Source organism: Gymnoscopelus braueri (assembly GCF_963280865.1).
Source record: "Gymnoscopelus braueri genome assembly, chromosome: 19".
NCBI classification, from domain to species: domain Eukaryota; kingdom Metazoa; phylum Chordata; class Actinopteri; order Myctophiformes; family Myctophidae; genus Gymnoscopelus; species Gymnoscopelus braueri.
Window position 1 is genome coordinate 663,372 of NC_137621.1, and position 24,744 is coordinate 688,115.

At 39.9% G+C, this 24,744-nt stretch overlaps 1 protein-coding gene across 1 annotated transcript in view; it reads right to left on the reverse strand.

Moving 5' to 3' along the window:
* LOC308074135 (apoptosis-stimulating of p53 protein 1-like) overlaps positions 1-24,744 on the reverse strand; it is a 168,162-nt gene that overhangs the window by 80,572 nt on the left and 62,846 nt on the right. The window contains 7 exon segments of the mRNA XM_080413467.1: positions 2,446-2,670; positions 5,818-6,207; positions 6,797-6,980; positions 8,745-8,812; positions 17,218-17,419; positions 21,255-21,395; positions 24,114-24,263. Of these exon segments, the coding sequence (XP_080269593.1) occupies positions 2,446-2,670; positions 5,818-6,207; positions 6,797-6,980; positions 8,745-8,812; positions 17,218-17,419; positions 21,255-21,395; positions 24,114-24,263 (1,360 nt within the window).

Sequence of the window (24,744 nt, forward strand, 5' to 3'; positions counted from 1 at the left end):
TACTGAGTTAGTTTCATCATGTGGTTCATATCTACTGAGTTAGTTTCATCATGTGGTTCATATCTACTGAGTTAGTTTCATCATGTGGTTCATATCTACTGAGTTAGTTTTATCATGTGGTTCATATCTACTGAGTTAGTTTTATCATGTGGTTCATATCTACTGAGTTAGTTTTATCATGTGGTTCATATCTACTGAGTTAGTTTTATCATGTGGTTCATATCTACTGAGTTAGTTTCATCATGTGGTTCATATCTACTGAGTTAGTTTTATCGTGTGTTCATATCTACTGAGTTAGTTTTATCGTGTGTTCATATCTACTGAGTTAGTTTCATCATGTGGTTCATATCTACTGAGTTAGTTTTATCATGTGGTTCATATCTACTGAGTTAGTTTAATCATGTGGTTCATATCTACTGAGTTAGTTTTATCATGTGATTCATATCTACTGAGTTAGTTTCATCATGTGGTTCATATCTACTGAGTTAGTTTTATCATGTGTTCATATCTACTGAGTTAGTTTCATCATGTGGTTCATATCTACTGAGTTAGTTTTATCATGTGGTTCATATCTATTGAGTTAGTTTTATCGTGTGTTCATATCTACTGAGTTAGTTTCATCATGTGGTTTATATCTACTGAGTTAGTTTCATCATGTGGTTCATATCTACTGAGTTAGTTTCATCATGTGGTTCATATCTATTGAGTTAGTTTTATCATGTGTTCATATCTACTGAGTTAGTTTCATCATGTGGTTCATATCTACTGAGTTAGTTTCATCATGTGGTTCATATCTATTGAGTTAGTTTTATCATGTGTTCATATCTACTGAGTTAGTTTCATCATGTGGTTCATATCTACTGAGTTAGTTTCATCATGTGGTTCATATCTACTGAGTTAGTTTTATCATGTGGTTCATATCTACTGAGTTAGTTTTATCGTGTGTTCATATCTACTGAGTTAGTTTCATCATGTGGTTCATATCTACTGAGTTAGTTTTATCATGTGTTCATATCTACTGAGTTAGTTTCATCATGTGGTTCATATCTACTGAGTTAGTTTCATCATGTGGTTCATATCTACTGAGTTAGTTTCATCATGTGGTTCATATCTACTGAGTTAGTTTTATCATGTGGTTCATATCTACTGAGTTAGTTTTATCATGTGGTTCATATCTACTGAGTTAGTTTTATCATGTGGTTCATATCTACTGAGTTAGTTTTATCATGTGGTTCATATCTACTGAGTTAGTTTTATCGTGTGTTCATATCTACTGAGTTAGTTTTATCGTGTGTTCATATCTACTGAGTTAGTTTCATCATGTGGTTCATATCTACTGAGTTAGTTTTATCATGTGGTTCATATCTACTGAGTTAGTTTTATCATGTGGTTCATATCTACTGAGTTAGTTTTATCATGTGGTTCATATCTACTGAGTTAGTTTCATCATGTGGTTCATATCTACTGAGTTAGTTTTATCATGTGGTTCATATCTACTGAGTTAGTTTTATCATGTGGTTCATATCTACTGAGTTAGTTTTATCATGTGGTTCATATCTACTGAGTTAGTTTTATCATGTGGTTCATATCTACTGAGTTAGTTTTATCGTGTGTTCATATCTACTGAGTTAGTTTTATCGTGTGTTCATATCTACTGAGTTAGTTTCATCATGTGGTTCATATCTACTGAGTTAGTTTTATCATGTGGTTCATATCTACTGAGTTAGTTTTATCATGTGGTTCATATCTACTGAGTTAGTTTTATCATGTGGTTCATATCTACTGAGTTAGTTTTATCATGTGGTTCATATCTACTGAGTTAGTTTCATCATGTGGTTCATATCTACTGAGTTAGTTTTATCGTGTGTTCATATCTACTGAGTTAGTTTTATCATGTGGTTCATATCTACTGAGTTAGTTTTATCATGTGGTTCATATCTACTGAGTTAGTTTTATCATGTGGTTCATATCTACTGAGTTAGTTTTATCATGTGGTTCATATCTACTGAGTTAGTTTCATCATGTGGTTCATATCTACTGAGTTAGTTTTATCGTGTGTTCATATCTACTGAGTTAGTTTTATCATGTGGTTCATATCTACTGAGTTAGTTTTATCATGTGGTTCATATCTACTGAGTTAGTTTTATCATGTGGTTCATATCTACTGAGTTAGTTTCATCATGTGGTTCATATCTACTGAGTTAGTTTTATCGTGTGGTTCATATCTACTGAGTTAGTTTTATCATGTGGTTCATATCTACTGAGTTAGTTTCATCATGTGGTTCATATCTACTGAGTTAGTTTTATCATGTGGTTCATATCTACTGAGTTAGTTTTATCATGTGGTTCATATCTACTGAGTTAGTTTTATCATGTGGTACATACATACCATGGGGGTTAGGTATAATAAAGGTATAATAAAGGTATCTATCATATCGTACGTACCTACGGGGGTGAGCTTGGTGGGGCTGAGAGGACGGGGGATATTTTCCACGTTGGGAGGAGGGTCTCCTCCTCCTCCTCCTCCCTCTCTCTCCAAACCCTCCTCCCCTCCTCTCCCCCCGCCTGCTCTCCCTCCCTCCTCCCCTCCTCTCCCCCCACCCCCCCCACCCTGGAGGAAGGGAACAGGAGACGGAGACGCAGAGGATGGCAGCACCGGTTTACCATACACTGTAGAGAGACAGACAGACAGACAGACAGGTAGAGAGACAGACAGGTTTACCATACACTGTAGAGAGACACACAGACAGACAGACAGACAGACAGACAGACAGACAGACAGACAGACAGACAGACAGGTTTACCATACACTGTAGATAGAGAGACAGGTAGAGAGAGAGACACACACACACAATTGCAGAACGAGGTAACTGGCATGATTAAGTCTGGCAAGAAGAACTACTTCAATGAGAAGATTGAGGAAAACAAGAAAAAGCCCCAAAAACTACAGAAGTCCCTTAAGGAATTGGGGCAACAACAGGCTCACAACAACACAACAACAACAACAACAACAACAACAGGCTCACAACAACACAACAACAGGCTCACAAAACAACAACAGGCTCACAACAACACAACAACAGGCTCACAACAACACAACAACAGGCTCACAACAACACAACAACAACAACAACAACAACAGGCTCACAACAACACAACAACAGGCTCACAACAACACAACAACAACAACAACAGGCTCACAACAACACAACAACAGGCTCACAACAACAGACTCACAACAACACAACAACAGGCTCACAACAACACAACAACAACAACAGGCTCACAACAACACAACAACAGGCTCACAACAACACAACAACAACAACAGGCTCACAACAACACAACAACAGGCTCTCAACAACACAACAAGCTCACAACAACAACACAACAACAGGCTCAAAACAACACAACAACAGGCTCACAACAACACAACAACAGGCTCACAACAACACAACAACAGGCTCACAACAACACAACAACAACAACAGGCTCACAACAACACAACAACACCACAACAACAACAGGCTCACAAAAACACAACAACAGGCTCACAACAACACAACAACAGGCTCACAACAACACAACAACAACAACAACAACAACAACAACAGGCTCACAACAACACAACAACAACAGGCTCACAACAAAACAACAACAGGCTCACAACAACACAACAACAGGCTCACTAAAACACAACAACAGGCTCACAACAACAGACTCACAACAACACAACAACAGGCTCACAACAACACAACAACACAACATCAGGCTCACAACAACACAACAACAGGCTCACAACAACAGACTCACAACAACACAACAACAGACTCACAACAACAACACAACAGGCTCACAACAACACAACAACAGGCTCACAACAACACAACAACAGGCTCACAACAACACAACAACAACAAGCTCACAACAACACAACAACAGACTCACAACAACAACACAACAACAACAACAGGCTCACAACAACACAACAACAGGCTCACAACAACACAACAACAACAGGCTCACAACAACACAACAACAGGCTCACAACAACACAACAACAACAGGCTCACAACAAAACAACAACAGGCTCACAACAACACAACAACAGGCTCACTACAACACAACAACAGGCTCACAACAACAGACTCAAACAACACAACAACAGGCTCACAAAAACAACAACAACAACAACACATCAGGCTCACAACAACACAACAACAACAGGCTCAAAACAACACAACAACAACAGGCTCACAACAACACAACAACAGGCTCACAACAACAGGCTCACAACAACACAACAACAGGCTCACAACAACAGACTCACAACAACACAACAACAGGCTCACAACAACACAACAACAGGCTCACAACAACACAACAACAGGCTCATAACAACAACAACAACAACAACAGGCTCACAACAACACAACAGCAACATAACAACAGGCTCACAACAACACACCAACAACAGGCTCACAACAACACAACAACAACAGGCTCACAACAACAACAACACAACAACAGGCTCACAACAACAACAGGCTCACAACAACAACAACACAACAGCAGGCTCACAACAACACAACAGCAGGCTCACAACAACACACTCACAACAACACAACAACAGGCTCACAGCAACACAACAACAGGCTCAAAACAACAACAGGCTCACAACAACACAACAACAGGCTCACAACAACACAACAACAGACTCACAACAACAGGCTCACAACAACACAACAACAGGCTCACAACAACAGACTCACAACAACAGGCTCACAACAACAGACTCACAACAACAGGCTCACAACAACACAACAACAGGCTCACAACAACAGGCTCACAACAACAGACTCACAACAACAGGCTCACAACAACAGACTCACAACAACACAACAACAGGCTCACAACAACAGGCTCACAACAACAGACTCACAACAACAGGCTCACAACAACACAGCAACAGGCTCACAACAACAGACTCATAACAACACAACAACAGGCTCACAGCAAAAATTACAGACCTCAACATCAAGTTAAACGGGTCGCTCATTTCTGAACAAACTGAACGTGGCAAACTGTCTAAATGGTTTCTTCACAACCATAGCTTCCACACTGGTGGACAAATGGCCCTCTCACTCAGGCCTGTATGGTGAACAGTACATCTTCTACACATATCTTGGCGTTGTAGAGGACAGTTTTAAGATGTTACAGCTGAGGACTTGCTGTTAAAACTCAGAGCCAAACAAGGCCATGATGCAATTCCCACTAGGTTCCTCAGAGATGCAGCCGTTGCTATTGCCGTAGTGGCACACATAACAAACCTGTCCATCAGACAGCAGGCTGAGGCTCACAACAACACAACAACAGGCTCACAACAACACAACAACACAACAACAACAGGCTCACAACAACACAACAACACAACAACAGACTCACAACAACACTGAGGAACCTAGGCCAACGCTCTGCAATTGGACAGAAAAAGAAGCTGAAGGACCAACTTAAGACCAACTAAAGAAGTGTGGAATCAAGCCCCCTTCCCTTGAGGATGCCGCTGTAGATCGCTCCTCCTGGCATGGACTCTGACATCTGACATCGACTGGCAAAAAGTCAGAGAAGGAAGTTAACCAAGTCTGCACCTGCCCCATCAGGTCAAGTTTTCATTTGCCCTGTCTGTGGCAGACAGTGTGCATCTCACATTGGATTATACAGTCATTGAAGGACCCACTAATAGCAGCAGAAGTCATCATCGGTCACGATGGACTACCTTAAACAAGTAAGCAAGCAAGTAAGTGTGTGTAGGCCTACCTGCTTTAACAGTGCTCCTGTTGCTCAGAGATCCATAGTTCTTATTGGGGGGTTGTTGCAGGTGTTTGTTGGGGGCTTGCTGCAGGTGTTTGTTAGGGGGTTGTTGCAGGTGTTTGTTGGGGGCTTGTTGCAGGTGTTTGTTGGGGGCTTGTTGCAGGTGTTTGTTGGGGGCTTGTTGCAGGTGTTTGTTGGGGGGTTGCTGAAGGTACATGCTGTAGATGGAGCTGCTGTTCATGGTAGCAGGACCCTTCCTGGGGGACTGAGGTCTGGAGGACGGGTGCTCCGGACGCTCCGGGACGTACGGACGGACCGCCACGGCCGGGGGGGGGTCCGCTCTGTCTGTCTGGGGGGGCTGGGACAGAGGAGAGGGCTGGGAGGAGCCTGGACCACCTGGAGGAGAGAGAGAGAGAGAGAGAGAGGATGAGTCTGTCTGTTAACTCATTCTCTGCCATTGTCGTGGTTGACGTGTTTTTTTCCCGACCATATCACTCCAATCTTGGCCTCGCTCCATTGGCTCCCTGTCCGCTTCTGAATTGATTTTAAGATTTTAATGTTTGTTTATAAAATTCTAAATGGGTTGGCCCCCCCGTCCCTTGCAGATCTCGTTTCCAACCGCTCTCCACCCAGAGCCTTGAGGTCGGCCGACCAGCTGCTGCTGGAGGTGCTGCCAGCACCCATGAAAAAAAACAGGGGTGACCGACCGGGCCTTTGCGGCGGCAGGCCCCACTTTATTACCTGTTACTTTATTACCTGTTACTTTATTACCTGTTACTTTATTACCTGTTACTTTATTACCTGTTCCTCTATTACCTGTTGAAAGTGATACTTTATTACCTGTTACTTTATTACCTGTTACTTTATTACCTGTTACTTAATTACCTGTTTATTACCTGTTGAAAGTGATACTTTATAACCTGTTACTTAATTACCTGTTACTTAATTACCTGTTTATTACCTGTTGAAAGTGATACTTTATTACCTTTAGAAGGAACAGGAAGTCGTTGTTGTTGTGATGATGATGATGGTGGTGATGATGAAGAGGGGTTGGCGCGGTGCCAGCCCAACATGCCAGCAGCACCACAGCGTGGCAGAGAACTGGTGGAGCAGTGGAGACCAGCTGGTTGATGGCTGGCACTGGGGTAGGTACCATACCCATGGTGGAGCTACAGAGAGAGAGAGAGAGAGAGAGAGAGAGAGAGAGAGAGAGCTTTTTAAATAGTCACAGAATATGTATCTTTAGTTTGATTGATCCTCTGATGGTTGGTAATCACAGGGCTTTCACTGAGCGTGGACGGATTGGACGGATTATACGTCAATGAATGAGTTAATACTAGACATGTAATGATTCACTCAGCTCACCATACCAATCACAATACTAGCTTCACAATATACAATTTTACAGACAAATCGTTTTTTAAATACACAAATCCAGTATTTTCGGTGTTTTCTCTTATCCTCTTTTCAATGCAGTAGCAAATGACTGAAAACTCTTTATCAATTATTTTACAAAGATCCTGTATTTTCTTTTTTTCCTTTTCACATGTCAGTGACATCACTGACGAATCCTTGGTATCTTTATAACCAGCTTCTAACATAATGGTGTACGTCCGTGCTACTTCCGTGGTGCAAAGCAGTGACATCACTGTCCAATCCTTGGTATCTTGATCCTAGCTTTTCAACGTGTGTTGATCAGAGGCATCACTACACGCTGCATCTACGCTTATGAAACACTAAACAGGATTATTATTATAAGTACAACTATCAGAATATGTAACCCAGGTAAAGTAATGTGTCACTCTATAAGTTTAACTAATGTTTAAAGGTTCTATGACATTCATTTTCACTTAAAAAAATAAAATAAACATTTTGGGGGGTTTTATGACCTCAATTACACCCAAAAAATCTGAACTTTGAACATTCAGTGGATTCTGTTGTCTGGGGTTTTCTGAATAATTAGGCTGAAAAGTAATCTGAGCTTGGCCCTTCGGCAGTGATGTCACAGCCGATTAATCCCACCCACTCTCCTCCTAGCCCCTCCCCTCCCCCATCCTTTCCTTTGGGGGGGGGGCGGAGCAGAGGCGATGATTGACAGGCAAAATCCCTCACCAGCGACACCAGGCAAAGATTTATTTTTTCATTGCAGTTGAAAAGGCTTTAGAAATGTGAGAGAAAAACACCTGCCAAGGATCAATGGAGTGGATTTTTTTGTTAAAACTTTTTATACACGTTTGAAGGACCATGACAAAGACTTTTAATGTGTGGTAAAACTGAACGTCATGAAACCTTTAACAAATGTTTGTCATATAGCCATGTCAAATAAGAACTGTGTTCCAACAATAAACACATCAGCCTGGTGACGCTTTATTTATGATATTGAGTTACATTTCAAACAAACGTCTGTGTTTGAAAATGTATTCATTTTCTTACTCCGATGCTTCATATCCATGAGTTTTATTGATTGATTGAATACTTTATTTAGAAGTTTGCAGAGAAAGCATGAAAGTACAGTTTAAATACAAGGTCAACTAAATGAAACCTAATGTTTTGTTTCTAATGGGGTCCATGTACTCAATTCATAGTGAAAAGTCACATTGCTGCAGGGTGATCAGTTTCTTGTGTGACATCACTGCCTCTAGAGGGCGCTGCTTCCCCCTGGGTTTCGATTGAGAATCCCATAAGGTCATCTATCTTAGGTCACGTCATATAATATATATATAATAATAATGATAATGATAATGATAATAATAATAATGATAATGATAATGATAATGATGATAATGATAATGATGATGATGATGATGATGATGATGATGATGATAATGATGATAATAATAATAATAATAATAATAATGATAATGATAATAATAATGATAATAATAATGATAATAATAATGATAATAATAATGATAATTATCATAAAACCGCACCTGTTCTGGACTGGCAGTTCTCCATTCTGATTGGCTCCTACTGATACTCGGCCACGATGCTTCATTGGCTGAAGACGGAGGAAAGTGGGTGTGGCCATTTTTTTTAAGGGACAAGAAATAAAGGGTTAAATAAAAAGACATTAAAGGAAATAAAGAGACAAGGTTATTATAGTTAAATAAAAACTGAAAACTAAAAACATTTAGTTAAATAAAAACAAACTATGTGTTTATAAAATTAAAACTTAAATCGTAAAGAAAAGAAAATATTTAACTGTGAAAACTAAGCCTTTTTTCAACCTTATCTTCATATAATTGGTCCTCATTAATGCTCATTATAATATTATATTATACTTATCTTCATATAATTGGTCCTCATTAATGCTCATTATAATATTATATTATATCTTATCTTCATATAATTGGTCCTCATTAATGCTCATTATATTATACTTATCTTCATATAATTGGTCCTCACTAATGCTCATTATAATCTTATATTATTCTTATCTTCATATAATTGGTCCTCACTAATGCTCATTATAATATTATATTATTCTTATCTTCATATAATTGGTCCTCACTAATGCTCATTATAATATTATATTATATCTTATCTTCATATAATTGGTCCTCACTAATGCTCATTATAATATTATATTATATCTTCATATAATTGGTCCTCACTAATGCTCATTATAATATTATATTATGTCTTATCTTCATATAATTGGTCCTCACTAATGCTCATTATAATATTATATTATATCTTATCTTCATATAATTGGTCATCATTAATGCTCATTATAATATTATATTATATCTTATCTTCATATAATTGGTCCTCCCTAATGCTCATTATAATATTATATTATACTTATCTTCATATAATTGGTCCTCATTAATGCTCATTATAATATTATATTATATCTTACCATCATATAATTGGTAACTAATCCATCACTAATGCTTAAAAGTTAATGAACTTAAACTGAAATTGAAAACATACGAAAAATAAATAAATCTATAATAACCTTAAAGAGACAAAAAGACAAAGAGGGCGGGACAAAGGATAGAGTATTTAGTGACATCATGCATTTCAACGCAGGTTAAAAGGACAGGGACAGGAAATGACATCATGAGGGACAGGAAATGACATCATGCCGGCTTAGAGGTTAGAAGAAAAGCTCAACCAATGGCTGCTCTTTGTGCCAGAGGTTCAAAAAGTTTCAAAAACATTCAAAGTTTTTTCAAGGTTTTTTGAAAATAGCCGATCTACAAGCTTGCAACACGTCAATGTGTTGCAAGCTTGTAGATCTGATATTTTCAAATAGCCGATGTATATCGGGGTTAAAGTGGTTAAACATGGTGACCCCCTGGAACCCCCTCAAGGACCCCTACGGCAGAGTCCTGCAACGGGCCGGGTACCCGCGGATACCCGACGGGTACCCGCGTTTGACGGGTGAAAACGGGTGAAAATGTTACTTTGATAAGATCACGGGTACGGGGACGGGCGGTACTGAACTAATCGCGGGCGGGTATCATTTTATTGTGAAAATCAGAGAGCACTGTTTCCGCCCAAACAACGTAACTTGTGTAACTTAACAGCACAACTGCATGGAGCATGCTGGACAGTTATCTTAACTCACAAAAACACATTGAACATCCTGTTAAACCTTCAAATTAAAAGTATCTGATGACATAAACAACGACACATGTTTGCTGCGTAGATGCGCGTTCGCGCGTGGCTTAAGCTCGCTTCTCCGTCTTCACTTGCTTTCTGTACAAACCTGACCACTGAATGTAGCACTGTTGTTGAAGCTGCTATCTTTTTCAACACACTTTTCAATAGGATTTACATTTTACACGGGTAAACGGGCGGACAACAGGTCGTTTATTTGACGGGCGGGGCGGGTCTGGTTCGTATTTTGAAATAATCACGGGTGACGGGTCGGTCTACGGATCTGAGTATTGACGGGCGGGGCGGGCGCGGGTTCTCAAAATTGGACCCGTGCAGGACTCTGCCCTACGGGTCCCCGGACCACACTTTGAGAACCAATGGTTCAAAACCCGTTCCAGACACAAACTTACAAAAAAACACTTCATGAATTCATCATTTAAAGCCCTATTGAAAAAATAGGGTTTTTAAAAACGGTAAAAATGAATTCGTAATAATTCACTCAAGTTATTCATAATAATAATAATAATAATAATGAATAACTTCCCATTACATCAAAAATCAAGCACATTTCCCAAGCTATGGAATGACCTCTAAATGACCCATGATGCATTTCTATGTAGTTTAGTTTGAGTCCAGTTTTGTTCAAATAAGTGCTAAATAGTCTGTTCAGTAACAGTGTTAAATAGCTCTATATTGTGATAGTAATCATTACTATAGAGTGTTTGTTCAGTAACAGTGTTAAATAGCTCTATATTGTGATAGTAATCATTACTATAGAGTGTTTGTTCAGTAACAGTGTTAAATAGCTCTATATTGTGATAGTAATCATTACTATAGAGTGTTTTTTCAGTTACAGTGTTAAATAGCTCTATATTGTGATAGTAATCATTACTATAGAGTGTTTGTTCAGTAACAGTGTTAAATAGCTCTATATTGTGATAGTAATCATTACTATAGAGTGTTTGTTCAGTAACAGTGTTAAATAGCTCTATATTTTGATAGTAATCATTACTATAGAGTGTTTGTTCAGTAACAGTGTTAAATAGATCTATATTGTGATAGTAATCATTACTATACAGTGTTTGTTCAGTAACAGTGTTAAATAGCTCTATATTGTGATAGTAATCATTACTATAGAGTGTTTTGCATAGAGCCTGTTCAAAGCACCAATGGTTGACTTCACCTTGTGGTGTAAAGTGTAAATTAACCAATTAACTTATAAAGCTCTGACAGTAGCTCTGCCTCTTAACCACTGAAGATCTATTTGATTATTCATTGTACGACAGTGACAATAACAGATCTACAAGCCCACAACGTGTCACATCGTGATGCATTGTGAGCTTGTACATTGGCAATCTGGGAACCCATCGCCAAATAAAAAGGAAAAACAGCGCCCTCTGCTGTTTTTTACTCTTTCACTTGGCTCTGGGGGGAGCTAAATGGAGCACCCGTGCGCAAGGAAACCGGGGTTTTTGGTCTGCCCTCAGCGCTCCACTTCCGGTTTTCATTCCCGCTAACAATATTTCTACACTGAAGGAACACTAACACCACTTCTCCCAGAGAACATGGATCGTTTTAGTTATAAGCCCACTTGTTTCTATGATGAATGAGCAAGTTAAAATGTAAATCTTTCCGTGGTTTTGTCTGCTCCGAGGACGCTATTGTTAAATGAGTTTCGGTTTGTTTTCAGTGGGAAGCGAGAGCAGACAGTAAATCCCGCCCACTACATTTGATTGGGTAAAGCGCGGCCTGCTTCCTGATCTGAAGGCACGCCCACTTGTAGGCCAGTCCGTACACGTAATAACATGTCTAACAACAGGGGAGGACAGATGTAAGAGTTGTTTGAGAGTTGAAGTTGTACAAAACACATGTATTTAAGAATAAACACTGAAATCAACCAACATGACAGTAAAGCAGGGAGACTAGCAGTCATTTAGTCTAAACTCTGTGTTAAACAGTAGTTTAGTGTTCAGTCATTTAGTCTAAACTCTGTGTTAAACAGTAGTTTAGTGTTCAGTCATTTAGTCTAAACTCTGTGTTAAACAGTAGTTTAGTGTTCAGTCATTTAGTCTAAACTCTGTGTTAAATAGTAGTTTAGTGTTCAGTCATTTAGTCTAAACTCTGTGTTAAACAGTAGTTTAGTGTTCAGTCATTTAGTCTAAACTCTGTGTTAAACAGTAGTTTAGTGTTCAGTCATTTAGTCTAAACTCTGTGTTAAACAGTAGTTTAGTGTTCAGTCATTTAGTCTAAACTCTGTGTTAAACAGTAGTTTAGTGTTCAGTCATTTAGTCTAAACTCTGTGTTAAACAGTAGTTTAGTGTTCAGTCATTTAGTCTAAACTCTGTGTTAAACAGTAGTTTAGTGTTCAGTCATTTAGTCTAAACTCTGTGTTAAACAGTAGTTTAGTGTTCAGTCATTTAGTCTAAACTCTGTGTTAAACAGTAGTTTAGTGTTCAGAAGGTTCATGCTAGCTGTACACATGATGGATGAACTGTGAGCTCATCAATGCACACTGTTGCATGTGTGTAACATGTAATGTTACATGGGTGTAACATGTAATGTTACATATGTGTTACATATGTGTAACATGTGTGTTACATGTGTGTAACATGTGTGTAACATGTGTGTAACATGTAATGTTACATGTGTTTTACATGTGTTTTACATGTGTTTTACATGTGTTTTACATGTGCGTAACATGTAATGTTACATGTGTGTTACATGTGTGTTACATGTGTGTTACATGTAATGTTACATGTGGGGATGATGGACTCAACATGCACTCATCCTCACATTAAAATAAACGTTAATTTACTCTCATCATGACACTTTAAACATTTCAGTCTGGGGGTCAGGGGTCAGACTCCTTCAGACTTACAGCTTGTCTTCAGAGACAGGTTGTCTCCTAGTCTGGAACCTTCATGTTCACCTCCTGTTATGTAGAGTCTAGAACTACACCTCCTGTTATATAGAGTCTAGAACTACACCTCCTGTTATGTAGTCTAGAACTACACCTCCTGTTATATAGAGTCTAGAACTACACCTCCTGTTATGTAGTCTAGAACTACACCTCCTGTTATATAGAGTCTAGAACTACACCTCCTGTTATATAGAGTCTAGAACTACACCTCCTGTTATGTAGTCTAGAACTACACCTCCTGTTATATAGAGTCTAGAACTACACCTCCTGTTATATAGAGTCTAGAACTACACCTCCTGTTATATAGAGTCTAGAACTACACCTCCTGTTATATAGAGTCTAGAACTACACCTCCTGTTATGTAGTCTAGAACTACACCTCCTGTTATATAGAGTCTAGAACTACACCTCCTGTTATATAGAGTCTAGAACTACACCTCCTGTTATATAGAGTCTAGAACTACACCTCCTGTTATATAGAGTCTAGAACTACACCTCCTGAATGTTATATTGAGTCTAGAACTACACCTCCTGAATGTTATATAGAGTCTGGAACTACACCTCCTGAATGTTATATAGAGTCTGGAACTACACCTCCTGAATGTTATATAGAGTCTGGAACTACACCTCCTGAATGTTATATAGAGTCTAGAACTACACCTCCTGAATGTTATATAGAGTCTGGAACTACACCTCCTGAATGTTATATAGAGTCTGGAACTACACCTCCTGAATGTTATATAGAGTCTGGAACTACACCTCCTGAATGTTATATAGAGTCTGGAACTACACCTCCTGAATGTTATATAGAGTCTGGAACTACACCTCCTGAATGTTATATAGAGTCTAGAACTACACCTCCTGAATGTTATATAGAGTCTGGAACTACACCTCCTGAATGTTATATAGAGTCTGGAACTACACCTCCTGAATGTTATATAGAGTCTGGAACTACACCTCCTGAATGTTATATAGAGTCTGGAACTACACCTCCTGAATGTTATATAGAGTCTAGAACTACACCTCCTGAATGTTATATAGAGTCTAGAACTACACCTCCTGAATGTTATATAGAGTCTAGAACTACACCTCCTGAATGTTATATAGAGTCTAGAACTACACCTCCTGAAATCCGAGAGAGGAAAGCTGGCACTTCCGTTCACAAAAATATATTTTAAAATATCTTTACATTTAAATTTTTAATTTCCAATTCTGCTAAGCATCAAGTTAAATATACTTATATGATTTTGATTTATATTTGGATAAATTTGCGCGACTGTAAAGACGAAACGGAAGTGGGGAGGAGGCTTCACATCCGGTTTGTATTGTAATCATGATCAGAGCTTCCGAGTCCCAGACTGTATGACCGGAAACATTTGAATATTGTGTACTAACAGTCTGGCCACGCGGGACTTCCAGTCTGTCAACTCCAACACTTTCCAACACTACAACGATTTGGACCTTCCTTCATGTGGATTTGTTCCTTACGCAGAGTAATGATAATAATAATAATAATCATTATTATTACTATTATAATGCAGAGTATGTTCCTATGTCAACCTGCTGAGGGCGGAGCTACTTCCTATGTCAACCTGCTGAGGGCGGAGCTACTTCCTATGTCAACCTGCTGAGGGCGGAGCTACTTCCTATGTCAACCTGCTGAGGGCGGAGCTACTTCTGTACAATAGAGACACACGGGAACTACAAATTACACGCCCACTTTTGAGACAGCGCCGCTACTCGAGGTCCGTTAGAACGATGAACTGCAGCTGCCAATGCATTCCCTATGAGAGGATATGAGAGTTAGCCTACTTTTAAAATGATCCTACATTAACTGGAGACGATATTGATTTAAATAAAAATACAGTATGTTTCCAAATGTATGTCTTTGTCAACATATCTTCTTGTTTTCTTAATAGTTGATGTATTTCACAATTAATTTGCCACTATAATGGCTTACCCATAATGTTAACACAGCAGAGGGTAGACGGCAGACAGAAAAGTAGTCGCATTTCAGTGACATCACTTTACGAGCGCCGACTTTGAACAGGGGAATTCTCATCCAAATCCCGACTGACTTTGTTCATGTCTATATTTTGAACATCTCACAGGCTTATATTAATTTTCTACCTACCGTGGAGCTCCGACGGTACATGACAAATTAAAACGTGTGGGTTTACCGTTGTTGTATTAACTTGCCTGAATGTAAGTTGGGGAAATAACCCAACTAAATGGAGGAGTGATCATATCCCGACATTTTCAACAACTTAGTGAATACTCCAGGATAGTATTAATATACAAATAGTCTTGCAAGATGCTGTTTGGATAATTGTACAAAATAAATAGCCTACAAAAAAGATACATGAGACACAAACGTATCTGGGTATTGAAAACCTCAAGGGATGCGTCCGTGACGTATATACCATGCGACCACTTAAACTTTAGATCTCAGATGTTAGAACTTTTGACACACTGATGGAGAATATTATAGTATATTGTGGGTAGTATATCAAGATGACAGATAGATAGATAGATAGATAGATAGATAGATAGATAGATAGATAGATAGATAGATAGATAGATAGATAGATAGATAGATAGATAGATATGGGACATTAACTCTCTCAGTGCCAATGAAATAAAAAAATATGTTCATACTGTGCCAGCAATTTTTTTTTTTTTTTTTTTAAGTAAAAAAAAAGTGCTTAGGAAGCTAGATACATTCTTTTTCAGTTATAAGTTAAACAAGGAGTGGATGGAGCTAAAAATCTTCAGATAATGATATCTTGGGTTCTGAATTTTTTTTCTCCAAAAAAATAAATAAATAAATACAATTATTATTATTATTATTATTTTACTCTGGATTTTTCGTTCTGGCACTGAGGGCATTCAGAAAAAACTCGGGATATCTCGTTGTGTGGCACTGAGAGAGTTAAAAAGGATAAATTAAAGAAATGGGACAGTTTATTAGAACACAAAAGAAATCGCTACAGCCTCAGTAGTTAATCAGTGAAATGACGGTATTTTACATAGAGATGCAGTTCATCGTTCTAACAGACCTCGAGTAGCGGCGCTGTCTCACCACAAGGTTAGACTGTCTCTCTAGCGCCCCCTATAGTGTTATGAGATGAACTACTAACTAGTAACTCTAGCGCCCCATATAGTGTTATGAGATGAACTACTAACTAGTAACTCTAGCGCCCCCTATAGTGTTATGAGATTAAATACTAACTAGTATCTCTAGCGCCCCCTATAGTGTTATGAGATTAAATACTAACTAGTATCTCTAGCGCCCCCTATAGTGTTATGAGATTAAATACTAACTAGTATCTCTAGCGCCTCCTACAGACTCACAGGTTTTTTTAGGTCTCTTCTCATTGGTCTCTGTTAGGACGATGTCTAAATCTGACACTTTCCATTGGCTGGGAGGCTTCCTGACACAACCCTCCACCTCTGCAGAGGCCACACCCACAATTACGCCGGCAGCCAATCAGAAACCACGACATCAGCGACCAAAATACGACATCACAAAAAGAACAACAAGCGTGACATCACAACGATGTCATCACACGTGACATCACAAACGATGTCATCACACGTGACATCACAATCGATGTCATCAAACGTGACATCACAAACGATGTCATCAAACGTGACATCACAAACATTCACAATCACAACAGTAATAAACAGGAAGTGACATCACCACCACCAATGACACGTAAGGGAAGGAGAAGAGGAAGTAACAGACAGGAAGAGGAAATAGAAGGACAGGAAATTAGAACTCAGTCGGAGCCACTGGAGGCAGAATAAACATCATAATAAACATATTTTATAATAATAACTATAAGTCTATAATAATGAATCATCACTGACCTGAGTTTGACCTGGAGTGAGTCATAGCGGTGCTGATGGTTTTACATGGAGGGTCTATGGGGAGGGTTCTGCTGCCCCCTGCAGGAAGTTGGATGTAAGGACACACCGCGGCCACGCGGCCCGACACGCCCCCGCTGGGGTGGGGGGGGTGGGGCGGGGGCTGGGGGGAGGGGGAGGGGCTTCCTCCATTCATACGACTCAGCTGCATGGAGACAGAAATGGTAAATAAATGGTAAATGGTGCATTTATATAGCGCTTTGATCCAAAGTGCTTTACATAGATTGTGCATTACATTCACCCATTCACACACACATTCACACATTCATTCACACACACATTCACACACACATTCATTCACACACACACATTCACCCATTCACACACACATTCACACACACATTCACACATTCATTCACACACACATTCACACACACATTCATTCACACACACACATTCACCCATTCACACACCCATTCACACATTCATTCACACACATTCACACACTGATGGAGGAGGAAACCATGCAAGGCACCAACCTGCACATCGGGAGCAATTATGGGTTCAGTGTCTTGCTCAAGGACACTTCCACACTAACTCTGAGCCACTGCCGCCCCAGAACCATCAATTCATTCATAAACAATATATAGGCTGCTTTAACCACACAGCACCATGTTGTGGTTTATATAGGTGACTCATCATTCATTCATAAACAACATATAGGCTGCTTTAAGCACACAGCACCATGTTGTGGTTTATATAGGTGACTCATCATTCATTCATAAACAACATATAGGCTGCTTTTAACACACAGCACCATGTTGTGGTTTATATAGGTGACTCATCATTCATTCATAAACAACATATAGGCTGCTTTAAGCACACAGCACCATGTTGTGGTTTATATAGGTGACTCATCATTCATTCATAAACAACATATAGGCTGCTTTTAACACACAGCACCATGTTGTGGTTTATATAGGTGACTCATCATTCATTCATAAACAACATATAGGCTGCTTTAAGCACACAGCACCATGTTGTGGTTTATATAGGTGACTCATCATTCATTCATAAACAACATATAGGCTGCTTTAAGCACACAGCACCATGTTGTGGTTTATATAGGTGACTCATCATTCATTCATAAACAACATATAGGCTGCTTTTAACACACAGCACCATGTTGTGGTTTATATAGGTGACTCATCATTCATTCATAAACAACATATAGGCTGCTTTAAGCACACAGCACCATGTTGTGGTTTATATAGGTGACTCATCATTCATTCATAAACAACATATAGGCTGCTTTTAACACACAGCACCATGTTGTGGTTTATATAGGTGACTCATCATTCATTCATAAACAACATATAGGCTGCTTTTAACACACAGCACCATGTTGTGGTTTATATAGGTGACTCATCATTCATTCATAAACAATATATAGGCTGCTTTAACCACACAGCACCATGTTGTGGTTTATATAGGTGACTCATCATTCATTCATAAACAACATATAGGCTGCTTTTAACACACAGCACCATGTTGTGGTTTATATAGGTGACTCATCATTCATTCATAAACAACATATAGGCTGCTTTTAACACACAGCACCATGTTGTGGTTTATATAGGTGACTCATCATTCATTCATAAACAACATATAGGCTGCTTTAAGCACACAGCACCATGTTGTGGTTTATATAGGTGACTCATCATTCATTCATAAACAACATATAGGCTGCTTTTAACACACAGCACCATGTTGTGGTTTATATAGGTGACTCATCATTCATTCATAAACAACATATAGGCTGCTTTTAACACACAGCACCATGTTGTGGTTTATATAGGTGACTCATCATTCATTCATAAACAACATATAGGCTGCTTTAAGCACACAGCACCATGTTGTGGTTTATATAGGTGACTCATCATTCATTCATAAACAACATATAGGCTGCTTTTAACACACAGCACCATGTTGTGGTTTATATAGGTGACTCATCATTCATTCATAAACAACATATAGGCTGCTTTTAACACACAGCACCATGTTGTGGTTTATATAGGTGACTCATCATTCATTCATAAACAAACAACATATAGGCTGCTTTTAGCACACTACACCATGTTGTGGTTTATATAGGTGACTCATCATTCATTCATAAACAAACAACATATAGGCTGCTTTTAACACACTACACCATGTTGTGGTTTATATAGGTGACTCATCATTCATTCATAAACAACATATAGGCTGCTTTAAGCACACTACACCATGTTGTGGTTTATATAGGTGACTCATCATTCATTCATAAACAACATATAGGCTGCTTTTAACACACAGCACCATGTTGTGGTTTATATAGGTGACTCATCATTCATTCATAAACAACATATAGGCTGCTTTTAGCACACAGCACCATGTTGTGGTTTATATAGGTGACTCATCATTCATTCATAAACAAACAACATATAGGCTGCTTTTAGCACACTACACCATGTTGTGGTTTATATAGGTGACTCATCATTCATTCATAAACAACATATAGGCTGCTTTTAGCACACAGCACCATGTTGTGGTTTATATAGGTGACTCATCATTCATTCATAAACAACATATAGGCTGCTTTTAACACACAGCACCATGTTGTGGTTTATATAGGTGACTCATCATTCATTCATAAACAACATATAGGCTGCTTTTAACACACAGCACCATGTTGTGGTTTATATAGGTGACTCATCATTCATTCATAAACAAACAACATATAGGCTGCTTTTAACACACTACACCATGTTGTGGTTTATATAGGTGACTCATCATTCATTCATAAACATATAGGCTGCATTTAACAGACAGCACCATGTTGTGGTTTATATAGGTGACTCATCATTCATTCATAAACAAACAACATATAGGCTGCTTTTAACACACAGCACCATGTTGTGGTTTATATAGGTGACTCATCATTCATTCATAAACAACATATAGGCTGCTTTTAACACACAGCACCATGTTGTGGTTTATATAGGTGACTCATCATTCATTCATAAACAACATATAGGCTGCTTTAAGCACACAGCACCATGTTGTGGTTTATATAGGTGACTCATCATTCATTCATAAACAACATATAGGCTGCTTTTAGCACACAGCACCATGTTGTGGTTTATATAGGTGACTCATCATTCATTCATAAACAACATATAGGCTGCTTTTAACACACTACACCATGTTGTGGTTTATATAGGTGACTCATCATTCATTCATAAACAACATATAGGCTGCTTTTAGCACACAGCACCATGTTGTGGTTTATATAGGTGACTCATCATTCATTCATAAACAACATATAGGCTGCTTTTAACACACTACACCATGTTGTGGTTTATATAGGTGACTCATCATTCATTCATAAACAACATATAGGCTGCTTTTAACACACTACACCATGTTGTGGTTTATATAGGTGACTCATCATTCATTCATAAACAACATATAGGCTGCTTTTAACACACAGCACCATGTTGTGGTTTATATAGGTGACTCATCAATTCATAAACAAACAACATATAGGCTTCTTTTAGCACAAACCTCCTAACTCCACCTATTGGGGTAAAGTGATGATAAAGTCACAGTGTTGTGTTGTGTTGTGTTGTGTGTTATGTTATGTTGTGTAATGTTGTGTTGTTTCAATTTTCATTTCCTGAAAAGTTAATATTTTGGACGTAGCTGGTTTCTGCCCGACAACATATATATGCTGGCTATTATTTTCTATTGCAATTTTCTAAGCTAAATTATAAGTTTAAAGAACTGTTGGATGTGTGTCTATGTGCGTGTGTGTGTGTGTGTGTGTGTGTGTGTGTGTGTGTGTGTGTGTGTTTATGTGCGTGTGCGTGTGTGTGTGTGTGTGTGTGTGTGTCTATGTGTGTGTGTGTGTGTGTCTATGTGCGTGTGTGTGTGTGTGTGTGTGTGTGTGTGTGTGTGTGTGTGTGTGTGTGTGTGTGTGTGTGTGTGTGTGTGCGTGCCTCAGCTCTCTTCTTGCTCAGTCTGTCTCTCAGGTCTCCGATACGTTTGTCCATCACAGTAACCTGGATGTTCCTTTTGTTCAACACGTCCTTGTTCTGAGACAGTTTACTGCTCTGCTCCACGTTATGACCATTCCTCTCCTATAGAGGGAGACAGAGAGACAAGTTATGATGATTCCTCTCCTAGAGACAGACAGACAGACAGACAGACAGACAGACAGACAGAGAGACAGACAGACAGACATACAGAGAGACAGACAGAGAGACAGACAGACAGACAGACAGACAGACAGACAGACAGACAGACAGACAGACAGACAGACAGACTTTCTGTTTACAAAAAATATAATTTGTTTATACGATCAAACAAGCACCCGTGTCCACCTGTCCTGTGCTCTGATTGGCTGTAGCAGGGCGTGCATACAGAATGATTTCAGGCTGAAAACCCACCTCTTCAGGAAACACTACCCTTCCTCTTAGCCTTGTCTACTTGTTGTTAAATAGTTGTACGAGCTCTTGTTTTATTATTGTATTGGATCTTGTTTATTTGATACACTTATTGTTTGTTTTAGCCCTTGCTCATTTGATTTTCTGTTTAAGAAAGTAGATATATATAGACTGCTCAAAAAATGTAAGGGAACACACAACCATTACAATGTAACTCCAAGTCAATCACACTTCTGGGATATCAACCTGTCCAGTTAGGAAGCAGCACTGATTGTGAATCAATTTCACCTGCTGTTGTGCAAATGGAACAGACAACAGGTGGAAATGAGACGCAATTTGCAAGCCAACCCTTATAAAGGAATGGTTCTGCAGGTGGTGCCACAGACCATTTCCCTGTCCTCATCCTTTCTGGCTGATTTTTGGTTACTTTTGAGATTTGCCAGTGCCCTCACCCACCACTAGAGGCAGCATGAGGCGGTTTCCGCAACCCACAGAAGTTGCTCAGGTAGTGCAGCTCTTCCAGGATGGCACATCGATGCGCACTGTGGCAAGAAGGTTTGCTGTGTCTCCCAGCACAGTGTCAAGAGCATGGAGGAGATACCAGGAGACAGGCCAGTACACCAGGAGACGTGAAGGGGGCCGTAGGAGGACAACAACCCAGCAGCAGGAGCGCTATCTGGTCCTTTGTGCAAGGAGGAACAGGAGGAGCACTGCCAGAGCCCTATAAAACGACCTCCAGCAGGCCACTAATGTGCATGTTTCTGCTCAAACTGTGAGAAACAGACTCCATGAGGGTGGTATGAGGGCCCGACGTCCACAAGTGGGGCCTGTGCTCACAGCCCAACACCGTGCAGCCCGATTGGCGTTTGCCAGAGAACACCAGGATTGGCAGATTCGCCATTGGCTCTTCACGGATGAGAGCAGGTTCACACTGAGCACATGTGACAGACGTCTGGAGACGCCGTGGAGAACGTTCTGCTGCATGCAACATCCTCCAGCATGACCGGTTTGGCGGTGGGTCAGTGATGGTCTGGGGAGGCATATCCTTGGAGGGCCGCACAGACCTCTATGTGCTAGCCAGAGGTACCATGAATGCCATTAGGTACCGAGATGAGATCCTCAGACTGATTGTCAGACCATATGCTGGTGCAGTGGGCCCTGGGTTCCTTCTCATGCATGACAATGCTCGGCTTCATGTGGCTGGAGTGTGTCAGCAGTTCCTGCATGACGAAGGCTAAGGATAGGATAAGGATAATTCCTTTTAACAGGTCGTTCATGAAAGTCCTTGCGGTCTTGTTTCCAATGAGAACCTGTGAGCAATCAGGGGTTAAGAGTCTTGCTCAGGGACAAATTTCATATCATCGGCACATATGCTGGGATAGCCTGGAATCGAACCTGGGGCAACCAGGGCCTCTGGTTCCCTAGGCGGGCTCACTAACCACTCAGCTATGGCCGCCCCAAGGCATTGATGCCCCAAGGCATTGATGCTATGGACTGGCCTGCCCGTTCCCCAGACCTGAATCCAATCGAGCACCTCTGGGACATCATGTCTCGTTCCATCCACCGACGCCACGTCGCACCACAGACTGTCCAGGAGTTGACTGATGCCCTGATCCAGGTCTGGGAGGAGATCCCTCAGGAGAACATCGAACGTCGTCTCATCAGGAGCATGCCCAGACGTTGTAGGGAGTGCATACAGGCACGTGGAGGCCACACACACAACTGAGCTTCATTTTGAATTGTCTTGAGGAATTTACACAGAAGTTGGATTGTCTTGAGGAATTTACACAGAAGTTGGATCAGCCTGTGATCTGATTTTCCACTTTTATTTTGAGTATGATTCTGCATACAGACCTCAATGGGTTAATGATTTCGATTTCCATTGATCATTCTTATGTTGTTTTGTTCTCAACGCATTCCACTATGTAATGAATAAAGATTTTCAACTGGAATATTTCATTCATCGAGATCTAGGATGTGTTAGTTATGTGTTCCCTTTATTTTTTTGAGCAGTTAGCTGATATGTTGCACTTTTACCTTAGCTCTAGGTATACTCTTAGTTGCTTGTTTTAGAAGAGAATGCACTTCAGACTTCTGGTGATTAGTAGTTTTGTTCCCTACCTATGTTGAATGCACTTATTGTAAGTCTCTTTGCATAAAAGCGAGTGTAATGTAATGTAATGTAATGTAATGTAATGTAGTGTAATGTAATGTAATGTAATGTAATGTAATGTAATGTAATGTAATTTCCAGTCAGCGACAGCTTCAGATATCCAGATATCTGAACGCTCTGTACAGGCGTAACAGGCGTGGTTTGGGTCTTTGAACATTTCATACACAGGAAGTAAAAACCTGTGTGTGTGTGTGTGTGTGTGTGTGTGTGTGTGTGTGTGTGTGTGTGTGTTAGTGTACCTGTAGTTCCTGGTACAGTTTTCTCAGCTCTAGAGCTGCAGGACCTGACATGCCCAGCGGTAGCTCCACCCCCTCCTGTCCGCCGGGCGTGGTCTGCTGTGGCTGCATCTGCAGACGGCCCCGCCTCAAATCATCTAACTGCTGAGTCAGCTGTGGGAGGAGTCAAAAACACAACTGCTGAGTCAGCTAGAGGGAGGAGTTAAAAACACATAACTGCTGAGTCAGCTGTGGGAGGAGTCAAAAACACATAACTGCTGAGTCAGCTGAGGGGAGGAGTCAAAAACACATAACTGCTGAGTCAGCTGAGGGGAGGAGTCAAAAACACATAACTGCTGAGTCAGCTGGGGAGGAGTCAAAAACGCAACTGCTGAGTCAGCTAGAGGGAGGAGTTAAAAACACATAACTGCTGAGTCAGCTGTGGGAGGAGTCAAAAACACATAACTGCTGAGTCAGCTGAGGGGAGGAGTCAAAAACACATAACTGCTGAGTCAGCTGAGGGGAGGAGTCAAAAACACATAACTGCTGAGTCAGCTGTGGGAGGAGTCAAAAACGCAACTGCTGAGTCAGCTAGAGGGAGGAGTTAAAAACACATAACTGCTGAGTCAGCTGAGGGGAGGAGTCAAAACACATA